The sequence below is a fragment of the Homarus americanus genome, unplaced genomic scaffold (assembly GCF_018991925.1).
Source record: "Homarus americanus isolate GMGI-L3 unplaced genomic scaffold, GMGI_Hamer_2.0 scaffold39675, whole genome shotgun sequence".
Classification (NCBI taxonomy): domain Eukaryota; kingdom Metazoa; phylum Arthropoda; class Malacostraca; order Decapoda; family Nephropidae; genus Homarus; species Homarus americanus.
In genome coordinates, this window is record NW_024736071.1 from 18192128 (window position 1) to 18212807 (window position 20680).

Here is a 20680-nt window from a genome sequence, read left to right on the forward strand (position 1 = left end):
GACCTAGGTGTGTATGTTGACAATGAGCTTAAGTTCTTGGGCTATTGCGAGAAGATGGTAAATCAGGCAAATAAATTATTGGGTCATATAAAAAAATCGTTCACATATCTAGACGGTCTGGCCCTCGTAACGATCTTCAAGAGTGAAGTGCTACCCTATCTGGAGTACTGTCACCCCGTCTGGTCCCCGAGAGACGCTAGGGACTCAGTTGGTTGAAAATGTTCAAAGGAGGGCCACCAGACTGGTGCCTGCATTTCGGCACCTCAGCAACCCTGAGAGATTGGAGCGCCTAGCTTATACTACAGACGGGCAAGGGGCGACCTAATTGAGGTGCATAAGCATCTCAAGGGGCACTACTCAGTCGAGTGTCCTTACTTGGAGCTGGCGGACGCTCGCCCCACAAGGGGTCACAGCTCAAGATTGAAGAAGCCGCGGGTCCAGAAAACTGCGAGAGCAAACTTTTTTGGAGTGAGAGTTGTGAACTCTTGGAACAATCTACCAGAAAGTGTTGTAATGGCACCGAGTGTGAGCCCAGTACTTGCCAACAGTGCGTAACAGAGACGTGACCGATCGCCCAAGCGGCTAACGAGCCGATCAGTGGTGAAGAATATAGTAGAAGACGAAAAAAAGTGATCAAGTCCCAGGTTACTGATCTCTCTCTCTCTCTCTCTCTCTCTCTCTCTCTCTATATATATATATATATATATATATATATATATATATATATATATATATATATATATATATATATATATATATATATATATATACGACAAGTACAGTACAGTAAATATAAAAACCAACTCCACCATGACGTTGATTGGTGGGTTCCAGCGTCTCCGTTACCATAGCAACTATATAATGTACAGTACAAACTACAAGTTGGTACAAATTCGACACACTGAAATTCACCTTTTGTCATCATCATGGCGTATAACAAGTTTTCTACACTTTAAGGAAAAGCATTGATAATCGTCAGTTAATCTTTTAAAAGGAAATAATTAAATTAATACTTTCCAGTATTGCACTTGTTGCTCTTGGTAATTTTATTCGAAAGTTGCTGACGTACCATGAGAGCTGAAATCAACCAATTCAGCACGATTTATATTCCAAAGAGAACTTAGGTGAAATGATACGTTGATCTATCAAGCTATACTTAATACAACCATGGTATATAATAATAAAACTATTACAGTATAGACTTTGTTTATAAACCTCGTTTGTATTGTGGTGCTAAACTGGTTGCTTATACAAACTAGTTAGATATTTAAGTAAATATTTACACTCAAGATTGATATTGATGTTTAGAAATAAATACGCAATTAAAATTAAATTCCACTAAAAAATGGATGGCCCTGATAAAACAGCAGAAAGTAAATCGGCTACAGATGGTGCGCCGCTTCAGGGAGCCTCCAGCTCCAGGTTGTGTAAGAAATTGGGTGTAGCAGTCAAGGATGAGGTGGTGGCCAGGTCTGTATTGGTTAAATTCCTCGGGCCCAGAAAGAAGAAGGTGAAGACCCCATACATACCGCCGTCGGAGAAGGACTTATTCCAGTACAGTGGACGGACGGCCAGGCAGCTGCACCAGGCAAGTGTAGATAGTTTGGGAATTCAGGGAATTGGATCCACAAATAGGTGGTTCCTAGGTTAAATTGGCAAATACTGTACAGTATATAGTAAACGCTGGCTCCCCCACCCAGCAAGGAGATATAGTTTGTTAGAGGTGTTATTTATTACTTTTACTTTACTTTTATCCTCTTCGCCACTGATAGGCTCATTAACCACTGATGATAACCATTTCTTGTGCAAATGTTTCATTTTGAGATATGACCTCTTAAGGTGGTGGCACACTGGGCACTCTTCTCCAAACATGTTGCCTGTTTTACTGGCCGCTGGCCTGACAGCCCAATAATCTGCCAAAGAATGTTGTGATGGCACTGAATTTGAGCTCATTCAAAGCCGGACTTGACCAGCACTGGTGCAGGTTCTAATATATTCAGGAGTCAGTGCATGCCCAGTACTAGCCAACAGTGCGTATCAGAGACGTGACCGACCTCCCAAGCGGCTAACGAGCCGATCAGTGGCGAAGAGGATAAAAGTAAAGGTAAAGCAAGCTGCAGGATTTCGGCTGTTGTGAGAAGTACTTTTATCCTCTTCACCACTGATCGGCTCGTTAGCCGCTTGGGCGATCGGTCACGTTTCTGTTACGCACTGTTGGAAAGTACTGGGCATGCACCGGCTCCAGTGTTGGTCATGTCTGGTCTGGAAAGAGCTCACACTCGGTGCCATCGCAACACTTTCTGGCAGATTGTTCCAAGAGTTCACAACTCTCACTCCGAAAAAGTTTGCCCTCACAGTTTTCTGGACCTGCGGCTTCTTCAATCTTGAGCTGTGACCCCTTGTGGGGCAGGCGTCCGCCAGCTCCAATTAAGGACACTCGACTGAGTAGTGCCCCCTTGGGATGCTTATACACCTCATTTAGGTTCAGGCGCTCCAATCTCTCAGGGTAGTTGAGGTGCCAAAGTGCAGTGAGCTCTGCTGGCTGGGTTATTGCTCAAATGAGTTTCATATTAGATGGGGAATACCGATATACAAGTAAAAATTGAAATAAATCATGAAACAATAATAATTTAGAATATAACACGTAAAACAGTGACATGTGTCTATTTATTCGTCACTTTAAAGCTTCTTTAGTACAGTATTATCAAAAGCAGTAGATATTTTGCCGTGACTGGCTAAGCTCCCACTAACGCTATTTTAACGTAGGTGCGCTCTAATTGACAATCATCCATTACCAGTGATTAACGCGAGAGTGATGTGACTGCGACTGGCGGCATTTGGCATTTATTTTGCCATGAGTGGATCGTTTTGTAGCTATAAGCATACCTAACCAGAAGGAGTTGTTTTATTTTGTGAATTTTTCCCACAGATGTTCTTATCATTACAAAAGAGGTGACATTTACTAGAACCTAATATAACCTGACCCAACCAACCAAAGAAACCTACCTAACCTTACCTAACTTCCTAGCTGGGGGCAGAGCCCAAGTCATATTAAACAGAAAGTACTTAGCCAATCAGAGTGCACTCACGGTAAAATAGCGTTAGTAGGAACTTAGCTGGTCTCGGCAAAATATCCACTACGATTATTAAATAAATTTTCAGGTTCTTTTTTGACCAACCAGCCGCCGCCGCCACTTTTAAACAAACTTTACGACACACCCAGTGTCTTTTCTTTAGCTTTTGCAGATGCCTCACTTCAGCAATTGAAGAACTATAGCACAATCCTGTAAGGCCTTAACTGTAGTAACTGGATCCATGGCGAACCTTATTTAAATGCTTTTTTGTTGTTTTTGCTGCTTTGGGTAGACATGCTAACAAAACATCCTAGTGTGATGCAAACGTCTCTTTTTGTTGGCCGGACTGTGTTTGCCCAACATGTTAAAAGGAAAAGTGCCCAGTTTGCCACTGCCCTTACTCCTTTAATATTTGGAAAGCAGGGATGTCTCACAGCTTTCTAGTTACCTGTTGTCTGTTTCTGCCTTTTTTTTCTTTTCTTTTTTTTCTTTTTTTTTCAGAAAAAAATAATTATCTATAAAAATACTAAATGCCTCGCAGCTAATGCCCGTAGGACTTTGCTTGGTACTATAACAATAACACTTGGATTATTCCTGCTCGTTATGGCAGTGGCATACCCAGAAATTTGCCAAGGGGGGATGAACTTTGAACTAAATATACCAAGGTAGTATTGTTGAAATACGAGATAATTAATATTTTTTCTACATCCATGGTGAGCTTACACTCAATTAATGATATTATTAATTTTATTTATTTTGTTATCATTATTATATTATATCTTTTCTTGTTAAAAATGGTTTACATGGAATAATTTATTAGCTCAAGGGGGTATCACCCCCGTTGCCCCTCCTTCTGTATGCCTGTGTGTCATTGTACCCTGCCTGAACACAAAAGCTAAAATCTAGGTTACAAATTGTTCAAAACATGAAGGTGAGGTTCATTCTTGATTGAAGGCAAGAGATCATATTTGTCACGAAGTCTTAAATCATTGGACATGTTACTCATGGCAGTTACAGTGAAGCAACTGGGGCTGAATCACTCTTACAGGATCTTCAGTGAACTGTTAAGTTAGGTTAGGTTGAGTTAGCTTAGGTACTGGTATAGTTTCTTTTAAAGTTATAAATACAGTATATAACATTAAAGATTACTGGAGACCTCATGTATTATACAGTGCAGTATTTGTGCAGTTATTTCTGCCACAATATTGTTGGGTTGATAAAAAAAAATTATTTATATTTTGTACTGTATTGTTGTACTGTATACATTATAATATACTGTTTACATATTATGAAACCCAAAACTACACATGGAACACCATAAATTTAACATAAATATCATAAACATGACATATATCTTGTGAGAGCAGGGTATCTGGCTATGCAAGCTCTTGTGTTAAATAGCAAGCTCTTCTTTTAATGTTAGAAGCATACAGTATACTGTATGTACTCCTTTTATACCTCCTGTATTTGGTTCAAGCTTGCTGTGTATGGACATTGTCCCTCATGGCTAATACAGTAATATCTCCGTTAGCTAGAATCCCTCAAACCTGGAACTCTCCGATAGCCGGAATTGAAATTTCTCTGAAAATTCAAAGAAAATTTACCCAATACGTACTTGAAAAATTCCGGGGATGGGGGAGTTTTTTCTGGGTTTGAGAGATGAAAAACAGGCATATTTTCCAGAAATTCTGAGAAAAATTCCCTGGATGGGGGTTAGTTTTCCGGGTTCGATGGATGATGTAATGGGCAATTTCTGGAACTTCCGAGAAAATTTTTCCCGTTGCCTGAAAAATTCTGAGGATGAGGGATATTTTTCTGGGTTCGAGAGATGATGTAATGGGCAATTTCTGGAACTTCTGAGAACATTTTCCACTACCCGGAAAATTCTGGAAAATTCCGGGGATGAGGGATTTTTTCGGCTTTGAGAGATTCATCTCATTACCTGGAAATCTCTCATTCCAGGAAGTGCTCTGCACCAATTGTTCCAGCTAATGGAGATATCACTTGTACAATCATTGTAGGATCTGTGGCTCGGAGTAAAGCATTTGTTATTAAAACTTTCTTTGCAGGATGGTGTTCAAAGTGGAACAGCAGCTCAGAGTGCATCTAGGGTGAGGCGAGGAGGTGCGTTGGAGTCTGGCGTCGTGGGGCGTGAGGAACACCTGGGTCCACCTCGCCGCAGACGTACTTTACTGTCCAACACACAGCCACAGACAGCTACAGACTACCTCCTAGCAGCCCGTACCACAGCAAGGGATAAGGTCAGTCCCATTACAAGGGATAAGGTTAAATATCATGTTCCTTGTTACAACATGATGGGATTTTTCCAGTATGTTCAATGCTTAGTTAGGGGGAGTAAGAAAAAACTAATGTACTGTAAATACGTATATGGCAATAAAGGGAATTTCATCAGAACAAATGTTGCAGCCATGTCAACAAACCTGTAGATATGGGGTTTATGATGCAAATTAATAATGACAAATCAGCCATAAAATAAGCTAAAGTTAAGTTCGATTGGTTTGTATTGCACACTGGTCATTAATTATATGTGCAGTAGACTCATTAGAGGATTGTTAACATGATAGGGAGCTTCACAGCGTGAATATATGATTACGTGTATATAGTACATTATTTATATAAGTTTACATGAAAGTTTTTGTTTTTTGGTAATTATTGGATTTGTATTCCATAAAATACTTTGAAATAAACATACCTGTATTCTATACTGTATTTCATTGTAAGATTATGCTATAACGTATAGTACTATATATGCTTTTTGTTCTGGGTGTGTTTCCTTACTCTATTATCATGCTCAATATTTAATTCCCAACTCAGAACCTAGCAAGAGTAGCCGAGGTTGAGTCACAGCGCCTGGAAAAGGAGCTACAAAGTGAGAGGGCCATCAACAGTGACCTGGAGTCACAGTTACAGTACCATGAAGCAGCATTACAGGAGTTCCTTCAACATCATTATCGCCAAGTGACTGAAGCTTTAACAAAGTAAGTGTTATGTTTATGGTCTAGGCAAGCCTAGCATTAATATGAAAATCTTTTTAGTTATCCTGTACAGTATAGTACTGTATTGTCTGTTAGAAAGCACACATATTGTAATGAGTACAATACTGCATCTGTACTTTATACTTTCTTGGTTCATCACAGAACTAAACAGGTGATGTTTGAGTTACTTTGGGAGACATTACTAGGGATGTACACTACTGTAGTACACTGCAGTTTTAAGATATTGCTTGACATGGAAAATGTAAAGTAGGGTTCACAGTTAGCCATTAAATTATTACTTCCACTGATGAAATATCAAGCTGAATGAATACTGTCTGTGATTACTCTTTTATTATTTGATATTATAACATATGGTTTATTGTCAAGACCTTCCTTCCATTGAAGTTATGCAAAACAAATAGTGGTTTGCCTCACCCATTAAGCAGGATACATTGAGGGAGTACATATTGTACAATAATGCACACAATGTTTAGGTAAGTGTGTTAAGGAATCCAGTTCTCTTCTCTGATATATGGTCACACCTGGAATCCTTTGTGTTTGAGGGAATGCATTAGTGTGGAGCCAGAGATCCGAGGGTAGGTTTTCATATTTAAGTATGAGAATTTCAAAATATTTTAGGCTATTCACAATGCAAATGCCAGTCTAAACCAACAGAGGTGATACAGCTCGGCGTAACTTAACAGAGCAGGAGTTACGCATAGACTACTTTACTGGTTTGCTAACTGAGGCACAGACAGTTCAGGAAGAGGAAGAAGAGCATTTGCAAGAACTTACAGCATTTCAGCAGTTTCTGGCAGCTGTCACTCCATCACAGTCACTAAAAGATCTCAAGAGAAGGCTCCAGGAAGTGCAGGATGAAGTTAAGGTATATACTTTGGCATATAGAATTTATATTTTATCATTTATTCCTCTTTACCAACTGACTCAAAGAGTGGAGAGATACACAAGTCTGGGTGTGTCTTCCCTGTAACTATTAATAAGAAAGTATGAAATTTTTATCTTTGTATTCATGAGTGAAATGTATTAAACTACACATTATTAATAAAGTAAATTTTAAATGTCAATTAATTGGTTCATGAATAATAAATTATAAATGTTAAATATTTACCTGGCAGGCCTCCCATGGAGCGGTGGGACACATTGAAGGCTCTGATGATGCCACATCTTCTAGCTCTATCGATTTTGCTCTTGCAGCCTCACTTGTGGCTGCTGGTAACAATGAAATTATCTCATCTGCTGGTAAGTCACACTGCCTAGTTACCAATTTCTTATAATACAGTGATCCCTCGGTTAAGGAGCGCCTCGGTTAACGAGATTTCGGTTAACGATTTACCTTCCATAAGATTCTTAACTTCGGTTAACGAGCAATCCCTCGATTAACGAGTTTTTTACGAGCCAACTTCAACATGTTTTCGCTTGCATTTGGCGGTCCACCAGCTATAGTATTAGTCCGCCAATACAGTAATCTGTTTTAGGGCTTAAATTCCTTACTATTTTGGTAAATATCAAGAAGTTTATACTATTCATTAATTTTAAAAGTTTAATATTAACTTTTTTAGTCATTTTAACAATTATTGAACATAATTGAAGGTAAAGAAACTAGTTTCTGGTGAGCCATCCAGCCTGTTAACACACCAGACAAATGTTAGTCTCTCTCTGTTTTCAGTGGAGGTAACATCTTGCTTGAGACTCTCTTCAACTAAATGCTTTTTTTCTGTGTTTCCAAGCAAATTATTGGTCATTTTGAAATTTATTTTACATATTGACAATATATAATGCGGTGCAGTGTTGATTTAAAGAAAATAATCTTGAATTACACCAAGTGAACTAAAATTTTATGGGTGAAATGGCGCCATGGGGTGACTTCTCTTCCACCCCAATGCCTTCTCTTCTCCCTTCTCCTCCACCCCCATTCTAATTCCCACCATCATCATCATCATCCAGGAGCCTTCTACATACACACCTCAAAGTAAATGTACTTTTCTACCTTTTTTGTTGAATTTAGGCAATTTTCGGTGAGCTGGAACCAATTACCCAAAAACCCACTGAAACAATGGTTTCGGTTAACGAGTTTTTCGGTTAACGAGCAACCTGCTGGAACGGATTGTGCTCGTTAACAGAGGGATCACTGTACTCTATTTCTTATTGTAACTTAAGTTCTACAGTACACATATTTTAAGTGTCTGTCTTAAGATAAGATAATTAAAAATTTTTAATTAAACTAAGTCTGTATCATAAAAAAATGTTTTAATCTTAATTTATTGGTACTTTATAACTTACCCTAACTATATACTGTACTGTAATCTAATCAGAATTCTTATCCTAACCAAACCCACATAATCGAACTTAGCTTCCTAGCCTAATGTAACTTCCTGGACACTCTGGTATGTTAGCCATTACTAAAGGCATCCTTTGATGATACAGTAGTTTGTTCTTTATTTCATATTCCTGGTGGTTTAATCCTTTAGTCACTTTCTGTAGACAGCAGGATGCAAACACATTTAATGCTAGTGACCCTCAGTAGGAACATCCTGGTCATTGCCCCAAAAATTTTGAATGTTGATGTATTAATAATCCAGATGACATTTTATGTACAGCATTACTGTATTTGCTACAATAAGTAGAGTTGCATTTAGGTTGTTGTTTTGGTAAGAAAGTAAAGGAAAATGGGTACACTGTATATTGAATATATCATACTTACATTTTTATAAATTTCCTTTTTAAACATGGGCCTAATTCAGTTTGATGAGGTGTCCAACTGAAATGCTGTAGTATATTTTCTTACTGTTTCTTATTTACAATGCATAAACGGTTTCCCATGTTTCACACAGTGCTAAAGGCAAAATCTATTCCACACAAAACATGGACTTTTTTAAAGGCATCATTCACTGTTATCATTACCAATCTTGGTTGACTTCTACTTGCTGAGAGAACATTTGATCAGCTTTTATTGAGGCAGTTTTTACCATTTTTTTATCACACTTTTTTAACCCTTTCTGTGTGGCTTCCAACCTTCATCCATATTAGGGTTTACTGTGGGGATCGACTTCAAACATTTTCAAACTTAATACCTACAAGCTTGTGCCAATTTTGCTTTTATCATGATGGATTGTTAACATGGACCCCGTAAGATTTACTAGTATGAAAGAAAATGGAGATTCAGTTTCTACTCAGTAGTCTTGTCAAGTAGGTATATATAGTGCTTGCATGAGAAATGGTAAAATATTAGAACTTTTGGATGGCTCACTTCCGAATGCAGGTAAAGTTTTTTTTCCATAGTTGTTTTGGTATATTTTAAATATTTTGTAATGGCAATTGTTACCCAAAACTGAGCATATTTTTTTTTCCTGTTCAGAAGATGCAGGTTGTGCTTCCTGCCTCAAGAAAAGGGTTGATTGTAGAGAATACTGTACTGTACTCCTATTCTGTAATGAGAATTCCTTCTCTACCTTATGGAACTTGTGTTCTTTTTAGGTGAGGGAAGTGGAGGAGGAACATTGGGAGCCGACCTGATGTCATTACGTATGATAAAGCCAGGAAATGCCCCAAGTCGATCCCCCTCCAGGACAGGATGCACTCTCTCTCAAAGTATGTCATCAGAGGACATTCAAGACTTCATGACCACATCTCAAGAGGATTCAGATACCTGTGATGCTGGAGCCTTTGGTAAGTTGATGATTATCTCGAGATATAATTTGAGCTAGCTGGCTGAGAATTTTCTGACCAGGTTACACTGAATAAAATTTAGGCTTAATTTTTGCTCCTTTCATTATGTGATGAAACTTACATCTGTGCTGTACATAAGATGTTTGTATTTTGAAACAACAAAAGTAAGAATGAATTCACATCCGATAATAGAGATGAGACCAAAAGATTATTGGATGTTTATTTTATTTTCCTGGCATATTCAGATTCTGCAGATCACTCTTTCTCAGTAATCACTTTAATTATGTTGGATCAAGTTGTTTCATGATGCCCAGTTTTTTAGTTTGTTATAATTATTTCATGAAATTGATGATTGAAGAGATGTTTTAGGTCCTGTTGTGGAAAGTGAACACCAAAGTAGAACACGTCTGGTAAGGCATCTCGATGAAATGAGGGATAGAGAAGAAAGAGGTTAATTTAAAATCCATTTTGCTGCATAATTCCCACCATATATTGATATCAGAATTGTTTTTCATAGGATTCTTCTATACAAAAAGTGTCCTGTCCGACAGATGAGTTCCTTGATGATGATGGTCATTTGGTGGATCTGGCCAGTGTGTATGAGAATCAGTGCCATGCCCTCCTGGCTCTTCTCACCAGGTAATGGATATACCTGTACAATATTTATTTATGTAGTTATGCTTCTGAAATTAAAAAAAATTAGATTATTTGCTGAGGAAAGAGGGCCATATTGGAAGTAATTACTGTTTTACTAATGCGAATGTGTTATCCTCGGTAAATGTTTATACAGTACAGTACAATATACAGGTATGTGCCCTATGCATGTACTGTAGAAATTTTTACTCAGTAAATTCAAATCAAATCAAGTCATACATAGCAGAGCTGTTGTTCATTCACCATACAGGTGGACACAGTGGTAAAATTCTTAAATACAGTAGGTAAATAATTCAGGATTGCTGATTTAAACCAATGGTTTAAATCAAACAAAAACCATTTTTTATGATCTCTGCCATTTTCATTGGTTTAAATATTTTTATTATTATTATTACAGTATTATTTCCAGATGGTATTAATTATTTATAGTAATATCTCCGTTACCCGGAATCTCTCAAACCCGGAACTCTCCATTAGCCGGAATTGAAATTTTCTTGGAAAATTGTTCCTAAAGCCGGAATTTTCCGGAAAAATGTGGCTTTGGGAATGATTTTCTGAGGGGCACATTTTCCGGAAAATTCTGAGAAAATTTTTCCGATATCCGGAAAATTCCGGGGATGGAGGAGTTTTTTCCGGGTTTGAAAGATGAAAATCAGGTGTTTTTTCTGGAAATTCTGAGGACAAATTTTCCTGTACCCAAAAAATTCCAGGGATGGGGGATATTTTTCCGGGTCCTAGAGATGATGTATTGGATAATATCTGGAACTTCCGAGAACATTTTTCCATTACCTAGAAAATTCCGGGGATGAGGGATTTTCCAGTTCTGAGAGATGATGTAATGGGTAATTTCTGGAATTTCCAAGAACATTTTTCCGTTACCAGGAAAATTATGTCATTCCCGGAAGCGCTCTGCACCAATTATTCCGGCTAACAGAGATATCACTGTAGTAGACTTCCATTACCACTGATACTTAAAGGACTGTCACTGTTAAATTTTAAAATCAAATTTGAAGCTATGACCAAGCATATGCATACAGCCTACTTCATAATATGGTTAACTTCTTGACACTACATCTTGAGGTCACGTACCCAGACAAAAAAGGACTTCCCATGTATTTTAATGCTCCTTCATCCTGCCATGTTCAGCTCCTACTGCTATTTTTCACAGCTGCCATTGCTCTAGGCTTTTTTGGTAATTTAATGTTACTCTTATATACAGTATTCTCTTTTAAGTTCAGTCTGTCACCTTTCTTTTAACATGTAATAGTTATTGTTTATAAACAGATACCAACTTTGTATTATCAATAATAAGAATTGTTAACTACAGTATACAAGATACAGTATAAAAAAAATTGTTACAAGACAAAATTTATTTCAAGAAAGGTAAATTATCAAATTTATAAATGAATAAATCATAAGTCCTTAAAGTAAATTCTAATTACAGTAAACATATTCTTGTATTATTTAGCAGTGAAAACTATACTGGTACCTGCTACTTGGAACAGAGTTCAATCACATTTTACTTGAGCTTCACTTTAAATTTATTAAAACCAATGTAATACTGTAGCCTAAAAAAAAAATTGGGGGTTAAAAAAAATTCCAACCCTGAAATAACTACATTTATCTCTCAGTCTGGGGCCTTAGGGTAGCTTAGGTCAGTTGTTTCCCTAAACATTTCTGGATCCTTTCTCTACTGACTCTCAAGCCACAACTTAAATTTTTATTCCTCTACTTTTTTGTATAGTTTAAGATCTTGTTGTGTAAGAAGTTTGCATGAAGTATTCACAAAAGATTTTATTAAATTACATTCATATAAATTTGGAAAATAATATTAGAATGTTTTTCTTCATACCCTTGCAGAATTTGGTAATCATGAGAATACACAAAAGTCGACCAAATATTCATGAGGAAAATTTTTAAACTGGTTTAAGGCATAAAGTATGTTATTGAGCTACATTTTAATTACACTCTTACATATTCATCTCCCATGCCACTGGTTGACTCACTAGCCAGTCTGTCATTTCTCTGTTATGTACCATTGGCAAGTATTGGACATGCACGGACTCTTGATTGTAACTGAACGTGCACCGGTGTTGGTCAAGTCTTAAATGAACTCTTAATACCATCACAACATTCTCAGGCAGTTTGTTAAAAAATGTGTTAACTCTTACTCCAAAGAAGTTTGCTCTGAGAAATCAAGAAGTATTTTAAACTTTTTAACAACATTCTTGCAAAAGTTGATTGATGAAATTATGGAAATTTTGGTAAAAATACTCTAAAGGGAATTACATACTGTATATCAACACTCAGATTGAAGGACCATACAGAAGCCATCAACAAAGAAGTGGTTACTCGTCAGAAGAGGCTAGACACACGCCTTCAAGATATCCAGCAGCTGCAGGAAAAGGCAAGAGGGGGAGGGCATGAAGAGCAGCTGCAAGATCTTCGTACCCTCATTGGTGAATGGCCAAGATTATCTGGAGATGCTGAGGCCCAGAATCAACTTGATCAGCTTGTTGCACAGGTAAGACTTGCAGTACAGTAGCGATTGGACTTTTAAAGTGCATTTCACAAATTTATCTTTATCATAGGGAACAAGTCACTGATACCACAGCAGAATAATGAAAGGATCAAGAGGCTCTCCAAGATTTTGAACAACAAGTTGCCCGTGATAGAAATACAATTCCTGAAATCTGTCATGCCAGTGTTAAACTCTACAGCATCAACTTCGAATGAAATGAAACTACTTGAAACCTCCACATATTGGATATGAAATTCAAATTCACTCTAGAGATATTTGTCAGCTGACAAGATTTCCGAGATGGATGTCAAGACAGTCCACAGTGGGGCAAGAACCATCATCAAATTGTCTGTCTTGGCATTGTTGAAAACTTTTCCATTGAAGAATGTCATCCTTCAGGACCTCCAAGTGGTCCGTCCTATTGCTAGGATATCCAATTGGTCAGTTGGAACTATGCAACAGTTAGCTGTGACGTTTAACTTTTTCCTTAAGATAAAATAGACAATTTTATCAATGAATGGAAGCTAGGTGTTTCAAGTTGAGCAGTTACCTGAAGAATAGGACTTACTTCCAGTTCAGGTGGCAGATAAAGGAGTCAGTGAAGATGAAATTAGTTCAGAAACAGCAAATGATAATGCACATTCTGGCAAATTGATCAGCTTATTGAGGATATATAGGTCAAGATTTTTAACAGTAAATTAATAATCTAAAAAGTATCCTACCCTTGAAATGCTTGTCAGTATCTGTCTTGACTATCATATGGCAGTGCTGATGTAGAGAGGTCTTTCAATGACAATAAAACTGTGATGACTTCTGCAAGAACTTGAATGTCAGATGAAACTTTGAATATAAAGTACAGTACAGTGAGTTCTGCTATAACGCGTGTTTTGATAACGCGAATTTGCTCTAACGCGATTTATGAATTAGGAACGATATTTGTATAACGCGAACGCTTGTTTGCTATAACACGATTTTTGCTTACTATTTCTCCAATTTTGTGGTAACTGTGAATATAGTAAAGAAGAATATCAACAAGAAGCGTTCTGGTGATAGAATTCCCAGTGATGATCGTAAAAGAAAGGATATAACACTTGAAGAGAAGCTCGATTTTATCAACCTCAAAATCACCCTTCTCCCCCATCAAGTAAAGTGTTACATTTACTGTATGATTTCATTATTAGATATGAATGTAACATTTATTTAGACTGTGCTATCCTTTGTGTTAGGCTAACTACTAAATTTTTCGATTTCGAGTAATCTGCACCTAACCCTATTTTCTCCATAAGCCGTTATTTCTATTACGCGATTTTCTATAACACGATATTTTACAAGAACACAATTATCGCGTTATAGCAGAACTACCTGTATATAGAAAAATATCTTCTTTCATGGGGAAGTGCGAGAACAAGCCAGAATTTATAACAATAACTCCTGCACTGTGTAAAGTTGTTAGAAATGTTCAAACAAAATATGATCAAAGTGTACAGTAGAAGCTCAGGAAAAATAGCTGACAATGGAAAAATGTCAAGAGACAGTCCAAGTACAGTACTACAAATTGCAATTCATTCCTTACAGAGCAAAAAATTTATATTTTGTCAATATTCCCTGTACATGTTTGCAGTGATGAAACATTGACATTGCTTCATTCAGTGATACCTTAATTTTTTTCATTGACTATAAAATTTCCATATTTATTAGAATTTATAACTTAATGAATACTGTATGAATCATTTTGATCTCATTCACTTTTGAGATTCACTAGGTATCCTCTTCCAGATCGGCCTTTAGCTGCTTATGTGGTCGGTCAGCTCTCTGTTACACACTGTTGGTAAGTACGTAGTAAAGCAGTTTTGAAAGAAACAATTTTACCCAGTGTGCCCTCTCTGTTTTCTGGACTTGTGGCTTCTTCAACTTTGAGCTGTGACCCCATGTGGGATGGGCATCTGCCAACTCCAGGTATGTACATTCAACCAAGTAGTGCCTTATATACTTTTAATTAGGTCGCCCCTGTCCGGTCTGTATTATAAGCTAGGCAGTTGCAGGTGTTCTAATCTCTCAGGGTAGGTGAGGTTCTTTAGAGCAGAATCTGGTGGCACTCCTTTGGGCATTTTCAATCAATTGACAGTCTCTAAATCATACTAGTGTTCATACCTGGAGCTGACAGACACCTGCCCCCACTAGACATCACAGCTTAAGGTTGAAGAAACCACAAGTTCAGAAAATTATAAAACTTTTTCAGAGTTGTGAACTTTTGGAACAATCTGCCAGAGAGTGTTGCCATGGCACCAAGTGAGTTCATCCAAGAATACTTGACCAACACTGGTGCAGGTACAGATACATTCTGGACCCAGCACATGCCCAGTAATCAAGCCCCCTATTACTACTAACACAGTATAATTTGTATGGTTATACAGTATCATGTATAAATTATGTTTTGTCTTCAATTCATGATTTCATAAAGAAATATTGGGTTTTCAAATAGTATATTTATTGAAAACAATATTAAGATAGCTAAATGTTTCATGAATTAAAACATTTTCTATGGCCAAAAGTATAAAGAAAAAAAGCCGGTTCATACCCTCATTGTCATCGGTGGCCCAAATTGGTGGGTGGCTGACAACTAGTAGTCCAGAGTGTTAAGAAGGGTACTGCACTTAAGAAGCACCACAAGAACAAAAATAAGGAGGTTAAAATGGTAAGAGAGAAAGTTGTGAAATGAAATCTGATAAGAAGAAAGACAGGTGAAAGGGATCAAAGTGTTTTATATTTGATTGCTATAGTTCATTTATACTCTGGTTATATATGATCTGATGGGTAAACAAGTACATTTTCAGGTCTTTTAATGGAAGGGTACCATAGCAGAACACATTTAGAAAGGTAGCAAGAGAACAAATGACAGCAAATGTGGGAGAGTTTAGAACTGCTTCTGATTCTAGTTATTTTTTGTTAATTGAGAAAATGATTGCAATACAAGGGAGGGAGAACACATCCCCAACTTGAAGACTTGAACAACAGGCAAATAAGGGCATAAAAGGTCAATTCTAGAGGGATAAAAATCAGTACAGTAATTGGATTGTTAAGAGTTTTCATAATTCATCTCTACAGATAAGATGTAGTTTTGTGACAGTAAAAAATTGTCAACAGAGGTGTAAATTGTTGAACACGTTAGTTTTAGAAGTTAATATAGCATATGCCAAGAAGAGAGAATGACTTAAGGAGGAAATCTGAAGGGGAGAATTACAAAGGAGTTTCTGACAAAGCAGAGACTTAACTGCTAACATTTTGGCTGTGTGGAGAAATGGAAAAGGGAAGAAGGCTGAAAACAAGGTGAAGACAGAAAGGAAAAAGAAGATAAGAAAGGATGCTGCTGATAATGACTACAGTTTAGGGAAGGGAAGCGGTGTAGGATTGTACTGTAGCTGGAGGGTCTTCAGTTGGTGGTGTTTGATAGTTTCCACCCACTCATGGTTAGGGATAGAGGGAGGCAGAGTTGCATCATCCACCTCACATAAAATTTTGTACAGTACTGTATTCACCATGTTAAGCAGAATACAGTACTGTACATGCCTTTATTGAGGCTCATAAATGTGAAGGCCAACTGTATTGTGCATGCTCTGATCTTTGCCTGTAACTACCTTGTAATGTGAATTCCTTCATATTATCTGTGACAACTGTAAATTCTGACATCATTGCCTTTAACCACTCTGAATTCCTTTAACTTTGGCATTAAGCATTTTACTGACTTCTGTATGTAACTGTATTCTCCTGAAACATTCCAGATTGCAGAAGTGGTGAGTGATGTGTTTGGGTCAAGTGAGTACTCCCCACTTGTACCTCAACCCCCCCAAGCAGAGACAAACCAGAAGAAACAAGTCCCAAAGGTTACTACTGAACTAGATGTAATTACTGTTTGTTACCTAAGTATGGTAGTATGAATAGTTTTTTCTAATGATATTACCTCATTGAATAAGGATAAGGTAAAAACTATCTTCGGTATATCTTTGTGTTTGTGTGTGTGGGAATAATTGATACAGAACGGTTCTGGGTTTAAGAGATTTCTGGGGAATTGAGACAAATTCTCTCATCCCTGAATTTTCCAAGTACTGTAATGGTGAATGTTTCTACCTAAACTATTCATCACCGCACAGAGTGGCTTAACTGCAGTCAGACAGACACAGAGCTGTATTTATTTATGCAAACACCACTGTACACATCCAATATATTGTAAATAAACAAAATACATTACATATATTCTATACTCACCAGCAAGTGCTGTTGTCTTGAGCTTGTGTTGCAGGCAGGCCAAATGGTGATGTGATGATACAGGATTAATCAGTGTTTATGTCTTAACACTGCTTTAACCATATTCTTGGCTGATTGTAACCTAATACAGTAATGTACAGTACTGCACAACACAGATTGCATGCAAAAACAGCAGCGAGTGAGGGAACAACCTGGTACAGTGGCAGCGGTCTACGAACTAGTGCATTATGATGCTAATGGAGAGATTACTGTACAGTAAGTTCTCGTATAATGTCGGTCCGCTTAACGTTGTTTCGGTACTAAGTTGCTCATCTTTAGATACCAAAAATTTGTTTAATGTCCTGATTACTCAGTACAACGTCATTTTGCATGTCAAGGAATACTTTACGGGCGCATCACCCTCTCTTGTCTGGCCGCGATATTTGGCTCGGCAGTCTCAGTGACTCGCCACCCTCCTCCTCTCCCCGCCTCCCTCCGCCCTCCCCTCCTCCGCCTCCCCCCCACCTCTCCCACCTCCACCTCCCACCCTCCTCCTCCTCTGCTCCCACCATACTCTCCCTCCTGCCATACGCCTCCTTCGCTTCACTAGCCACCACACACCGCCTCCACCACCTTTGCCCATCGGTGAGGACCAATACAAAGTTAGTAGTTGTATATGTTTGCACTATTTTCATGGAAATGGCAATGATTTTCTGTATATGTAATGTATTTCATGGGGCAAAGGAATTCTCAGGAACGCAACTCCCGTATTTTATCTATTTCTTTTGGGGAAAATTGATCCGCTCAATGTTGTTTCGTATAACGTCGCGTTTTTAGGAACGTAACCCCGACGTTAAGCGAGGACTTACTGTATTAATATAGGTCAGGCCATCTCAGTACACAGCACTGCAAAATAATTTCCTATCTGTCTTACCGCACCTGACTATGAGACTAAACTCGTCTCATTGGATAGGAGTCAGGAGCACAACCTACTTAGCCATGGAGCTCCCCTCCCCATTTTCAATACAGTAGATCCTCAATAGAAAATGACTCAGTAGAATGCCTGCCTATAGTTTATACCAAAATTACAATAGAAAACAGTGGGTTTAGATAGAGTTGTTAGAGTTGTTAGTCAGACTATAATTTCTCTTGAGAATGAATTGTTCCAGTAGAAAGTTTTGAGTCATAGACAAATACAGTAAGGGTCAAAGGACAGCAGTCAAAAAAAAAAAAAAAAATTTTTTTACCAGGAGTAACTAATTAAACTTATAAACTGCTTGAAGAAGCACAGTGAAAGGCACACCAAGATTGCTACTGGAAATTTTTGTGGCGCATACATTGATTTTGTGCATTGTAGAATTGTAGGATAATTATTTATGAGAGTTTCAAGCCTTTATTTCTTAATTTAATTTCTTTTGTGGGGGATAATGGAAGAATTCCTTATTTTTCCGACACCGTAGTTTACTTATAAAAAAATATTCACCCAAGTTTTTGTAGAAAATTTACCAAAAAAATTTTCACGTCAATATTTTAGCAAATACTCCGAGAATAATAAGCCTTACTTGAAAGCAATTTCAGCAATGAAAAGTTTGTGGAATAATAGAAAGACTGTTAATTACTTTATTTCTTTATTCATAAACCAGCAGCAGCAGAAGGCAAGCACATTCCTGCACAGGAGACAACTGGTGACCCAGGAAATGAACCTACAGTGAGTGCTGGGATGGGACAAGAGGCCTTACTGGCATTACTGGAGGCACGAGTTACCGACTTGTGTGCCCAGCTTGACAACATTGACCCAGCCCTTAGAGATGCCATTTTCCTGGTGAGAATAAAGGTTACCTGTGTATATTGATTCTATTTGTGTAGCTTCAATAAAACATAAAATGATTAGGGAACAATTTTCTATATATGTTGTGCTTGTCTGATGCAATGTTTTTACCTTGATGAGCATTAAAGGAAGACAACTGTTTACCAGAAACATTGTTCGGCACCATTGCCAACATTTGAGTGTTCAAAGCAGCAATGCCATGCCCCCAGCCACTAAATCCACCTCAATTGGAGAGCATCATATTGTATTCCCTGTGATTATTTTTCCACCAATTTTTCAAAAGACCTCAACCATGAGTGGAAAATGTTTTTCATGTATTCCTGCAATTACACTTGGAAAGGTGTTTGCAATCTTCATTTTTTTTCGGGCCTGATGCCCTAACATATTTAAGTCACATAAGTCTCTGCTGGTACTCCTAACTCTCTGCTAGCACACTTAAGTCATCTGTTTTAGATAAGACCCTATGCACAAAACAATTTAAGTGTGCTAGAGTCTGGGAACTTGGACACTTAAATTTTACCTGATGGTAGCTTTCCATGCTTCATGGTCTCTTCCAGCCTATCTTGTTTGATTCTTAACTCTCAATCCCCATGTCATCCTTGGCCTGCCCCTGGCTCTCCTCCACATTTAGACTCGCGCAGCTCTTGACCAGTTGGTCTCATATATTCTCTCCATATGCCTAAACCATCTCAGTCTATCTTTATGCAAAACTTGCCAATGCTCTCAATATCCTCTTGGCTCTGAACAGGGTTTGCTGTCTTTCAGTGTCTTATTACCCATTCACCTCACCAATCTCTTTTCAGTTCACTCAAGCCTGCATATGTCATTTTCTTCAATTGTTTGTTTCATTACCATGCAACATAACACATCTTGTGCCAGTTGCATACATCTTTCCTTTCTTGTGGAGTGAAGGTCCTTTTGCTGTCAATAAAGGCAGCCATCCACTTTTGGCTCCTGCAATTGTGCTGGCTTCAGCACCCCCACTAGCACTGATTGTGTTACCTTCCACATTCATTTTCATATCATAGAGTTGTTGCCAATACCTTTCTTACACACAACACATGGCCATTTTTCCACATTAAATTTCGTTAACTGGTGATTTTACTTAATTTTCTTAAGATAAACATGTTTTACTGCTGCGCACATGCACGCGCGCACACACACACACACACACACACACACACACACTTGGTAAAATTAAAGGATAGCAGTGCTGTGGATTGAAGTAGTGAGTGAAATTTGCTGAACTGTAGATACAGTTATGTATTCTTCAAGGGAACTAAATAATTTGTTTTTTTATTCTCACATCATATTTATCATGGCATACTGATTACAGAATTGTGAACAAGCCCGCCGAGCTCGTCTGAAAGAGGAAAAGCGACAAGAGGCTGAAATGCGTCGGGCTGAACGCAAACAACGTCATCTAGAACGTGCCATGGCTGAGCCTCCACCTAAACCTTTATAATTTATATATGGACCATGTTTGCACTTTAATTTTAAACAATATTCTGCATGGTCCAACCTCCTGGTTAACAAGAGTCCTGTCAAAATAATAGAATTGTACATCAGCAGTTTATAAGGTAATTTGTAAAATATCACTTCGGCAAGATTCTACGTAAACTACCCTGCCATATTTTGGAGAGCAACATAATAGTATGGTAAAATGTTATATGAATGT

At 37.8% G+C, this 20680-nt stretch overlaps 1 protein-coding gene across 2 annotated transcripts; it reads left to right on the plus strand.

Moving 5' to 3' along the window:
• The first annotated feature begins 825 nt into the window (after positions 1–825).
• On the plus strand, positions 826–18940 carry LOC121871859. 2 transcript variants are annotated; one of them, XM_042374418.1, is made up of 10 exons: positions 826–1588; positions 5144–5335; positions 5910–6073; positions 6746–6956; positions 7207–7330; positions 9566–9757; positions 10309–10396; positions 12722–12935; positions 16712–16831; positions 18821–18940. In XM_042374418.1, the coding sequence occupies exons 1-10, from the start codon at positions 1346–1348 to the stop codon at positions 18884–18886; spliced, it is 1614 nt and encodes a 537-aa protein (XP_042230352.1). In that variant the 5' UTR covers positions 826–1345; the 3' UTR covers positions 18887–18940. The 2 variants fall into 2 exon arrangements, with proteins under 2 accessions (XP_042230352.1, XP_042230351.1); XM_042374417.1 differs by having other exon boundaries at positions 18818–18920.
• Positions 18941–20680: the final 1740 nt, after the last annotated feature.

Coding starts and splice junctions, on each gene's coding strand:
- LOC121871859 (XM_042374417.1), top strand. CDS start 1,346: ATGGATGGCCCTGATAAAACAGCAGAAAGTAAATCGGCTACAGATGGT. Junction 1,589..5,143: donor CGGCCAGGCAGCTGCACCAG/GCAAGTGTAGAT, acceptor CTTTCTTTGCAG/GATGGTGTTCAAAGTGGAAC. Junction 6,074..6,745: donor GTGACTGAAGCTTTAACAAA/GTAAGTGTTATG, acceptor CTAAACCAACAG/AGGTGATACAGCTCGGCGTA.